The 11,499-nt window shown below is 44.5% G+C and overlaps 1 protein-coding gene across 1 annotated transcript in view; it reads right to left on the reverse strand.

Moving 5' to 3' along the window:
- LOC105510458 (U2 small nuclear ribonucleoprotein auxiliary factor 35 kDa subunit-related protein 2-like) overlaps positions 1–6,309 on the reverse strand; it is a 13,949-nt gene extending 7,640 nt beyond the window's left edge. Inside the window, exons 1-2 of the mRNA XM_011940258.1 lie at positions 6,233–6,309; positions 5,750–5,829 (exon numbers count right to left, since the gene is read on the reverse strand). Coding sequence (XP_011795648.1) covers positions 5,750–5,829; positions 6,233–6,273 — 121 coding nt within the window. The 5' untranslated portion in view covers positions 6,274–6,309. The remainder of the gene's footprint in view (positions 1–5,749; positions 5,830–6,232) is intronic.
- Between the last annotated feature and the right edge of the window lie 5,190 nt (positions 6,310–11,499).

Below are 11,499 nucleotides of genomic sequence, written 5' to 3' on the forward strand. Positions count from 1 at the left end.
AAAAAAAAAAAAAAAAAGAGCATTTGAAACAAAATGATCTCTGACTCCATTCCATTGTAAGACAGGGAAGTTTGGTCTCAAACATTTTTCCTGGAATATTACCATGAAAGTTGTGCTACAACATAATCATTGACAACTTTTTTTAAAGTTAAAATTTATCAAAACTTATATTTATAGACCGTATATGGCACATTCACAGTTGAGAAAAAATGTAAACAAATATAAATATGCAGTATTAAATCATAACTGCATACAATTAACTGTAGTACAAAACAAGGAAAAAATGCATCCAATGAGGCACAGAAGAAAAAACTTAACTGTAGTACATACTGTACTATTGTAATAATTTCATAGCCACCTCCTGTTGCTATTGCAGTGAGCTCAAATATTATGAGTATTCACTTAAAATGCCTTGTGACACCAATCATCTCTGCATGAGCAGTTCATCTCTTCAGTAAATTGCGCGTGGCAGTGAGAAGTCATCTCTGGCGTGTTTTTCATTGTGTTTACTACAAAATGGTAAACCTTGAATAACATCATGAGACTCACACGAAGTGCGACTAGTGATGCTGGAAGTGCTCTCAAGAAGCAGAGAAAAGTCATGATGACCGGGCAGTGTGGTGCACACCTGTAATTCCAGCTACGAGGGAGGCTGAGGCAGGAGAATTGCTTGAACCCGGGAGGCGGAGGTTGCAGTGAGCCGAGTTCATGCCACTACACTCCAGCCTGGGCAACAGAGCAAGACTCTGTCTCAAAAAATAAAATAAAAGAAAGAAAGAAAAGAAAATCGTTGAGGAGAAAGAATATCTGCCTGAATAGGATGCCCGGCTAATTTTTGTATTTTTAGGAGAGACAGGGTTTCATCACGTTGGCCAGGCTGGTCTCGAGCTCCCGACCTCATGATCCACCCGCCTTGGCCTCCCAAAGTGCTAGGATTCCAGGTGTGAGCCACCGTGCCTGGCCTGAACAGGTTTTGAATGCAGATGAAAGCATCCTATTCTAGAAAAGCACCACAAAGGACATTTAGAAGGCAGAGAAGCAAGCAGCAGGATTGAAAACAAAAAGAGACAGGCTAACTCTACTGTTTCATGTAAATGTAATGGGGTTTATGATCAGAACTGCCCTTATCTATAAAGCTGCTAATCCCCACACCAATCCTTGAAGAGAAAAGATGAGCGCCAGCTGCCTGTCTTTTGGTTGTACAACTAGAAGTCCTGGATAATGGAAATCCTTTTTTCTGAATTGGTTCCACTGATGCTTTGTCCCTGAAGTCGGGAAGTACCTTGCCAGTAAGGAACTGGCTTTTAAAATTCTTTTAATATTGGACAATGCCCCTGGCCACCCAGAACCCCATAAGTTCAACAATGAAGGTGTCATAGTGGTCTAATTGCCCCCAAACACAATGTTTCTAATTCAGCCTCTAGACCAGGGGGTTGTTAAGAACCTCTAAAGCTCATTACACATGGTACTCTACAGAAAGGATTGTCAATGCTATGGAATAGAACTCTATCACAGAGAGCATCAAGAAAGTGTATAAAGATTATACCATTGAAGATGTTATTGTCATTATAGAAAAAGCCATGAAAATCATCAAGCCCAAAACAAAGTCTTGCTGGAGAAAAAACTGCATCCAGATATTGTGCATGACTTCACAGGACTTAAGACAGAGCCAATCAAGGAAATCATGAAAGAGATTGTAAATATGGGGGGAAAAAGAGGGCAGGGGTGTCAGGGTGAAGGGTCTCAAGATATAGATCTTGAAGAAATTCAAGAGCTAACAGACACAACAGAGTAGTTAACAAAAGTCAATTTGATTGAGATGACTCCTTCCAAAGCAGTGCAAGGTGATGAGGAAGAAAACTTAGGTGAAGCAGTGCCAGAAAACAAATTGACACTAGACAATCTGGCAGAAGGGCCAATTATTCAAGACTGCTTTTGACTTCTTCTATGAACTCTTCTAAACTGAAAAGTAATGCATTTAAACGAAAGCAAATGGTGGAAGAATTGGTACTGTAGAGAAACATTTTTAGAGAAATGAAAAAGCAAAAATGTTAGACAGAAATTATAATGTATTTCTGCAAAGTTACACCAAGTGCGTCTACCCTCTTGCCTTCCCTTCCACCTCCTCCACCTCTTCCGCCTCTGCCACCCAAGACAGCAAGACCAAATCATCCTCTTCCTCCTTGGCCTACTCAACATTAATACAAGGAGAATGAAGACCTTTATGATGAACCACTTCCATTTAATGAAGGGCAAATATATTTTCTCCTCCTCGTGATTTTCTTAGTAACATTCCTTTCTCTAGCTTACTTTATTATAAGAATACGGTATATAATACATATAACATACAAAGTATGTGTTAATCAACAATTTATGTTATTGGTAAGGCTTACAGTCAACAGTAGGCAATTAATAGTTAAGTTTTGGGGGAGTGAAAAGTTATATGCAAATTTTCGACTATGCAGGGGGGCGGGGGCGGTCAGAGTCCCTAACTCCCACATTGTTCAAGGATCAAATGTATATCCAATGGTATTATACAGGTTGAGCACCCCAAATCCAAAAATCACAAATATTTTGAGTGACAACAATGCTCAAAGGAAATGTTCATTGGAGCATTTCGAATTTTGGATTTTTGGATTTGGGATGCTGAACTGGTAAACACAACACAAGCATTTCACATAAGGGATACTCAACCTGTACATGTAACTGTACACACAGAATCATGCTATAGTTTTGCAACTTGCTTTTAATATCTTAATTTCTGACGAGGTAGCTTGTTTCAGGTTATCTCAAGTAGAACTGGGTGCCAAAGAAGCTATCTGTAATTAAGAGCTCACTATTCCAGAAATCATTTGCCAAGGCGCTCCAATCATTTGCCAAGACACTCTCACAGTAACACTCAACATTCTAGCCTTCTGGCCATCCAATGTGTGCTACAATGAACAGCAGTGTTCCTGGCCGGGCACAGTGGCTCACGCCTGTAATCCCAGCACTTTGGGAGGCCAAGGCAGGCGGATTACCTGAGGTCAGGAGTTCAAGACCAGCCTGGCCAACATGATGAAACCCAATCTCTACAAAAGTACAAAAATTAGCCGGGCATGATAGTGGGTACCTGTAATCCCAGCTACTCAGGAGGCTGAGGCGGAAGAATCACTTGAACCTGGGAGGCAGAGGTTACGGTGAGCCAAGATTGTGCCATTGCACTCCAGCCTGGGCGAGAGAGTGAGACTCTGTCTCAAAAAAAACCAGGACCGTTCCATAGTCTACAGTATTCATGAAGTACCACTAGGCAAAGAATTGTGAGTTGGAGTGGGCAAAACTAGGAGCAGAAGTGCAGAGACAGGTGCTTAGTCTTGGATATGGCATTAGTTATATAATCTTGACAGACCAGTGACCTGGATCCTTTAATGGACTAAACTACCATGGGACACGACTCGCCTGACTCTCCACAGAGGCTCATTCTGAACACATTGTGCTAAGTAAAAAGGAAAAAAAAAAAATCCAAATCCAAATACCAGCTGTTACAGGATTTAGTGCAGGAAAAGAAAAAGAGGAAGAAGTTAAAAACATTTAGAATATATAATATTTAGAATAAAACAGGTTAAATGAACAAAGTAAAGTAGCTGAAAATTTCAAGGAGGGAGAGAGGAAGTACAATAAGGGCCTCAATAACTCCAACCTATCCTAGTTTTCCTTTTATCCCTGATGCTTGGTTCTGCCTCTAGTGGATGAGTTTTCAACTAATAAGACAGAAATGCTAACATAGGTTGCAGGTAAACACATTGCTCCTTCCATTCTAAATATCCCAGTACTGACGCTAAAATAATTACTCGGGAACTCCAATGGTAAATAAAACCTCTATGGCTATATTTCTCAAGGCCCAAGAATCCTAGTTACTTGAGGCCATGGTCTCTGGATTTCAAGAATTGTCTAGGATAATTTCATAAGCATATTCTGGATAATGTGAATGACAATCATTATAATCCAGTACTATTGTGTGATTTCAGTGCTCCCATCTGGATTTATAATTACTACATAATTTTATAACTAAGTCCTAATTTTATTGCATTAAGCAGGCAGATTTAATACATAAATGTTAGGTTTGCCATGTGAAGGTCAAACGACCAGCTGTACAAACAAAGGTTCTAGAGTAATTTCGTAGAAAAAGTGGTAAATAACCATAAGGCAACATTAGTAGAGGCATTCCAAACTCTCATCAGTGCCATGTACATATTGTGAGGAGCATCGGTTTCACATCATTCCTAGCATTATCTCATGTGATGGATCCATCTGTCTTGACTTCCCAAAGGGCTGGGATTACAGGCATGAGCCACCACATGCCCAGCTCATATATTGTTTTATAGTCAAACAATGGCTTCAGGCCAGGCGTGGTGGCCTGAAGTTGCCTTCCCTCTTGCCTTCCTGCTTGAGGCCAGGAGTTCGAGACCAGCCCAGGCAATATAGTGAAAACCCATCTCTACAAAAATTTTAAAAATTAGCCAAGTGGGCCAGGGGCGGTAGCCCACACCTGTAATCCCAGCACTTTGGAAGGCTGAGGTGGGTGGATCACCTGAGATCAGAAGTTTGAGACCAGCCTGGCCAACATGATGGGGTTTCACCCCATCTCTACTAAAAATACAAAAATTAGCCGGGTGTGGTTGCGCGCGCCTGTAATCCCAGCTACTCGGGAGGCTGCAGCAGAAGAACTGCTTGAACCCAGGAGGCAGAGGCTGCAGTGAGCCAAGATCGTGCCATTGCACTCCGGCCTGGGCGACAGAGTGAGACTCCACCTCAAAAAAGAAAAAAGAAAAAAGAAAATTGGCCAGGTGTGGAGGTGGATGCCTGTAGTCCCAGCTACTTGGGAGGCTGAGGTGGGAGGACTGCTTGAGCCTGGGAGGTGGAGGCTGCTGTGAGCCATGGTTGTGCCGATGCATTTCCCTCCTGGGCAACAGAACAAGACTCTGTCTCAAAAATAAATAAATGAGCTTCATAACTAGTATTATGTTGATATATATTTGGATAACATAATAATTTGGGTAAACAAAGGGTCTCATATTAGTCAAGTTTGAGAAAAACTTGCAAACCGTCTAATACTTTCAACTCCTGCTGGTTTTATGAAGAAAAATATTCACCGAATACTTACTATGTGTGCAAAGACTGTGCTAGCTACTGTAATTCATGAAGCTTGCAACTATAATTTTTTTTTTTGAGACGGAGTCTCGCTCTGTCTCCCGGGCTGGAGTGCAGTGGCCGGATCTCAGCTCACTGCAAGCTCCGCCTCCTGGGTTTACGCCATTCTCCTGCCTCAGCCTCCCGAGTAGCTGGGACTACAGGCGCCCGCCACCTCGCCCGGCTAGTTTTTTGTATTTTTTAGTAGAGACGGGGTTTCACCATGTTAGCCAGGATGGTCTCGATCTCCTGACCCCGTGATCCGCCAGTCTCGGCCTCCCAAAGTGCTGGGATTACAGGCTTGAGCCACGGCACCCGGCACAACTATAATATTAGATACTTTATAAACAGTTACACCAAATCAATGGGCGATCATTCACCAAGACTTCCTCTTCCTGACTTTAGTATGTTAACATTGTTTCTGACAGGTGTTTCTAAAGAACTACTTGGCGGGCAGTAGTCACAGCTATTTTTCCTCCGACACAGTATTTGACTTCCTTCTGACACTGGGGCTTCAAGTTAGGGCTGGAGTGGACAGAGCAATTTCACAACACAGAAAATAGGATAGAGAGTCCATTACCTGAGTCTCTCAGTCGAGCAAGTTCCTGCCGACGTTTCTTTCGTTTCTCTTTCTTCAGGGCGGCCCTGTACTTTTTGTGGCTGGAAGATTAAGACATACATACACGACGATTAGCGGCTACACTGTAGCGCTGCCCGAGCTCCCCGCTCCTCTGTGCCCAATGAAAGGAAATAGTTCGGGTGCTGAGGAGAGAAATCTTGATTCCTGTATTTTAATTACAGAACAAGCATCTATCATCCCCTCATCCTCCCACTCCCAGACGGCAGTTCTTCTCCATCCGCCAACCTGATCCTCTCCTCGCTTGCCTGAGCCCACAGCCGCCCGTGGAAGTCCGGGGAGGGGACCAGGGCGCGCACTAGGAAGGAATCGAGCTGCTGCGGTGGCTCACTTAGCTTGGCCTAGCTTCCCTTTTCTTGCTGCCACCACATCCTCCATGCCCACGATCGGCCCGCTTGCCTGCTCATCTCCCGGTACGGAGCTTACCTTGGTTTCTCCGGAAACGTCATTTTCTCGGGCGCAGCCATCTTGCCGGCACCGCCCCGCCCCTCCGGGTCTGGCAGGAAAGGGCCGGCCTAAGAGCCGAGACAGGCACGCGCAGGCGCGGGTATCGAGCAGCCGCCACACGCGCGGGACCAGAAACGGACAGCCGGAGGTACCCTTCGGTGGCCAGTCTTCCAAATCCCTGCTCAAATAAATATCTCCTTCCCGCAAAAATCCTCTGGAGCTTTTACCCTGCCCTGGAAGTAATTGTCGCTTCAGCACTTGCCCAGTGCTTTATCACTGTCTCCCTCCTTGCCCTAGCAGGACGTGTTGTGGCCAGGAGGTTAAAGTCACAGTCTCCCGCTTTTCTCAGCATCCACTCATAAAGTCACATCTCGCACAGAGCTGCTCTCCCGGCTTTATTTCCGCCTTCTCCAGGTTACGCGTCCTTCCGCCGATCTACCTATCAGCGCTTCAGACAACGCTCCAGACTCTGCTCCCTGCCAGTCACACCTGTTCTAGTCCCTTAAGCAAACCTAACTCCCGGGGCTGCAAAGCTGTTACCTCTGCCCCTGAGGAGTTTACAATCGAGGGGCAGAGAAGAACCAATACATCATATGTTGCAGGCAAACATGAAGTTTACCTAACAGTCCACCTAGGGATTCAGGGAGAGCTGTTTTTTTTTTCTTCTTTTTCCCAGTATCACATGTGACTCAATTGCAGTATCAGGGAGAGCTTTCTGATGCTAAGAGTTGAGTTTGGAAGGAAGATGCCCTTTACCCAGAGGGAGAAAGGTGGGAATGCGGTTACAGTCAGATCAGCATAAGCAAAGGCACTGAAAGGTGAAACTGGAATATGCTGGGAACAGCAAGAATTTTGGCAGTCGAATTTATTTATTTTTTCATTTCTTACATATTAGAGACAGGGTCTTGCTCTTTCACCCAGGCTGGAGTGCAGTGGCGCAATTAAGACTAACTGCAGCCTCGACTTCCTGGGGTCAAGCTATCCTTCCACCCTCAGCCTCCCGAGTAGCTGGGAATACAGGCGCGAGCCGCCACGCCCGCCCAGCTATCCAATTTGACGTGCAATTCGAGGCCGGGTGCTGTGGTTCACACCTGTAATCCCAGCGCTTTGGGAGGCCAAGGTGGGTGGATCACCAGAGGTCAGGAGGAGTTCGTCAGCCTGGCCAACATGGTGAAACCCCTTCTGTACTAAAAATACAAAATTAGCCATCTGTGGTGGTGCATGCCTGTAGTTCCAGCTACTCTGGAGGCTGAGACAGGAGAACTGCTTGAACCCGGGAGGTGGAGGCCGCAGTGAGCCGAGATGGCACCACTGCCCTCCAGCCTGGGCAACAGAGCAAGACTCCGTCTCAAAAAAACAAAACAAAATAAAGTGCAATTCGAGAGTATCAAGGAATACAGTTGCAGTGATGGGCTGGGAGGGCTAGGTTAAGGAGGAGGGCCTGATGTGCCATGTTAAGACACTCTGTTTACATTCTGTAGAGACAACAGTGAACCGTTGAAAGCTTTTAAATAGAGGCTTATTTTGGTTGTGTTTTGTTTTAGGTAAATTACTCTGCTTTGCAATATAAAGGATTGAAAGATAAAACTAGAATATCACAATAATCTAGGTGAGAGGTGATGAGGAATTAAACTGGGGCAATAAGAGTAGGGATTGAAAAACCAAAAATCATCCCAACTAATAATCAGACTGTAATGTACACATACAAGGCCAGGGACAAGGCCAAGCAAAAAATGTTCCTCACAAGGATACATTACGGCTGTAAAATGACTAACAACCTCTATGTTTTGAGTGACTGAATAGCTTCCTTGGCCTAGCTTTGTTCCGTTCTCCTCCAAATTAAAGTTGCTGAGATACTCAATTACTAAACTGCCTTGCTTCCCCTAATCCCTCCTTAGAATTACTCAACTGAAACCCAAACTCTGCATAAAACCTCACCCTAATCTCTCTTATACCTACACACTTGGAGCAACATATATTCCCTTCAGCCTCAAGTTGACCTTGTCCAGCTCAGTGCATCCGTTGGATCTTGAGTAAATTCCTTAATGTCTACTCCTGTTTTCTCTTCTGTAAAAATCAAGATAGTAATCATAGTTCCCATCTCACAACGCTTTTATTGTGAAAACTAAGATAACCCATGCTATATGCTGATACAGTGCCTAGCAATAGTGAATGCCTCCAAAACTTTAGCTGTTACATCATCATCACCATCATAATTAGTGTGAACACCTCCTGACCCCCTCAAGAGGGGGTGAGGCACTGTATGCATTTCCAGTACAAGTATTCCACCTTTTATAACATCTATCATGGTTTACTACACATTGTCACTTTCACCTTTCTGCTTCTTGACTAAATCTTTTTTTTTTTTTTTTTGAGACGGAGTCTCGCTCTGTCGCCCAGGCTGGAGTGCAATGGTCGGATCTCAGCTCACTGCAAGCTCCGCCTCCTGGGTTTACGCCATTCTCCTGCCTCAGCCTCCCGAGTCGCTGGGACTACAGGCGCCCGCCACCTCGCCCGGCTAGTTTTTTGTATTTTTAGTAGAGACGCGGTTTCACCGTGTTAGCCAGGATGGTCTCGATCTCCTGACCTCGTGATCCGCCCGTCTCGGCCTCCCAAAGTGCTGGGATTACAGGCTTGAGCCACCGCGCCCGGCCTAGACATTTATTTTTAACAATTAACCACTGAATTCATTTTCAGAAACAGGCCTGAATTGCTTATTAATTTCATTACAGATGTAACTCTAAAAGCCAATTCCATTTCCAAACTATAATTACCATCATTTGAATTTAACAGAGAAAGATGTCTTCCAAGACTTCTTTTGGGTGGATGCCTGGTTTTAGAATAGCCAACTTTACCCTAACCGATGTACAAGACAGTCCTCCAGGTGGCCTTGGACTGACCCAGTTCTCCCTTCTTCCTTGCTTGTAGTTCTTAAGAATAACTGTAGAATGCACTGAGAATGCAATATCCTGATATGGAGGAACTGCCTGAAACAGCTTGGCCTTGTTCTTGTCCCTCCTAGGGAATGTAACATCTTGAGTTAGGGAGGAACTGTTTGAGACAGCCAGGTTGTGTTCCTCTCTCTCCTGGTAGCAGGATGTCCCTTAAAGCTTTGCCCAATGAGTTATGTGGCTCCTATGGTATATAACCCAAGGCAGGCTATGGTGCAAGTGGGGCACGTACAGTCAAGACTCCATCAGCCCTGCCCCGGGCAGCTTTCTTGAGCCCTGGGGTACTGGCTCACAATGGAGCCAGGGCCTCTTTTGTCCCTTGCTTCCTGTCTGTAAGTAATACATCTGCTTCATGTAATGTATTGGGTATGAGTGTGTTCTGTCACACTGGACTCAGACAGGTTGGTAACCAGTGTACACTGAACCTGTTAAAGGATATCTCACTAATTTACAGACATATATATAGGCTGAAACAATAGGAAGGAAGTCTTTCACCAACCACTAATATTGTAAAGAAAGGGTTTTATTGAGCTAGTATTATTTAATGAAGATGGGCAGCAATTTTAATACAGTCTCCTTTTCCAAGACCTTTGACAGACCTTAAGCCCAATTTTCCACCTTTATGTCTAGGAAAGTGCAAGTAAAACACTTTTGAGGGCATGAAAAACACAAGCTTGTTGTTAAGGTGTATCAGTAGGCAGGGAAATCTGCTGTGCCCCTTTGAGGGTCATCTAACTAAGGCATGGAGAAAGAAACCGCCTCAAGCCAGCTTCTATCACCTCTGCAGGGAAGGTGGCCATGCAAACCAGGACATGGTTCAAAGTGAAAAAGAGTGTGGTTAATAATCACGCCAGAACACCACATATAAGATGTAAGGGCAAGTCAGCATTCTGTACATTGCTTCTCCCTTCAATTTGGAAAACTCAGTGCAGTAGGGTTTTGCACTGATCGTTTCACAAGACAGCTAGGAGGAAAGCCTGTGTGCTCTGGAAAATGCGTATCTTGTGTGTTTACCCTTTTAAAGGTAACTATACTTTGAAACAGGTGAACTGCAGAAAATTAACAAAGACTTCTCTTTTTACCACGTTTACCTTTTTAAGAATTTCACGCATTTCCGGCCAGGCGCGGTGGCTCACGCCTGTAATCCCAGCACTTTGGGAGGCTGAGGCGGGTGGATCACCTGAGGTCAGAAGTTCAAGACCAGCCTGGTCAACACTGTGAAACCCCGTCTCTACTAAGTATACAAAATTTAGCTGGGCGTTGTGGCGGACGCCTGTAATCCCAGCTACTTAGGAGGCTGAGGCAGGAGAATTGCTTGAACCCGGGAGGCAGAGGTTGCAGTGAGCTGAGATGGCGCTATAGCGCTCTAGCCTGGCCAACAAGAGCGAAAGTTTGTTCCAAAAAAAAAAGAAAAAGAATTTTATGCATTTCCTAGGGCATACATGTAAAAGCCTTCACATTTCCCCCTTTTTATTTTTTTATTTTTTATTTTTTATTTTTTTGAGACGGAGTCTTGCTCTGTCTGTCGCCCAGGCTGGAGTGCAGTGGCGCGATCTCGGCTCACTGCAAGCTCCGCCTCCCGGGTTCACGCCATTCTCCTGCCTCAGCCTCCCGAGTAGCTGGGACTACAGGCGCCCGCTACCACGCCTGGCTAGTTTTTTGTATTTTTTAGTAGAGACAGGGTTTCACCGTGTTAGCCAGGATGGTCTCGATCTCCTGACCTCATGATCCGCCCATCTCGGCCTCCCAAAGTGCTGGGATTACAGGCTTGAGCCACCGCGCCCGGCCTCCCCCTTTTTAAAAGAGATATTTCTCAAACTTATATGTATACAGTTCAGTAGTGTTAAGTACAATCACACTTGTTTTGCAACAGATCTCTAGAATTCTTGCAACACAAGCTCTGTAACCACTAAATACAAATTCACCCTCTCCCCTTCCCCCAACCCTTGGCAACCACCTTTCTACTTTCTATTGTATGATTTTGACTACTTCGGACACTTCACATGGAGGAATCATACAGTATTTGTTCTTTTGTGGCTGGCTTATTTCACTTGGCATAATGCCTTCAAGGTTCATCCACATTGTACATTTGACAGCATTTCCTTCTTTTTAAAGGCTGAATAATATTCCATTGAATGTATATACCACATTTTCTTTATCCATTCATCAGTTGATGGACATTTGGGATGCTTCCAGAACCTCTTGGCTATTGTGAATAATGCTGCTATGAACATGGGTGTACAGATATCTCTTTGAGATCCCGCTTTGGTGGTAATTCTTTTTTTTTTTTTTTTT

This window comes from Colobus angolensis, unplaced genomic scaffold, assembly GCF_000951035.1.
Source record: "Colobus angolensis palliatus isolate OR3802 unplaced genomic scaffold, Cang.pa_1.0 Scaffold188, whole genome shotgun sequence".
NCBI lineage: Eukaryota > Metazoa > Chordata > Mammalia > Primates > Cercopithecidae > Colobus > Colobus angolensis.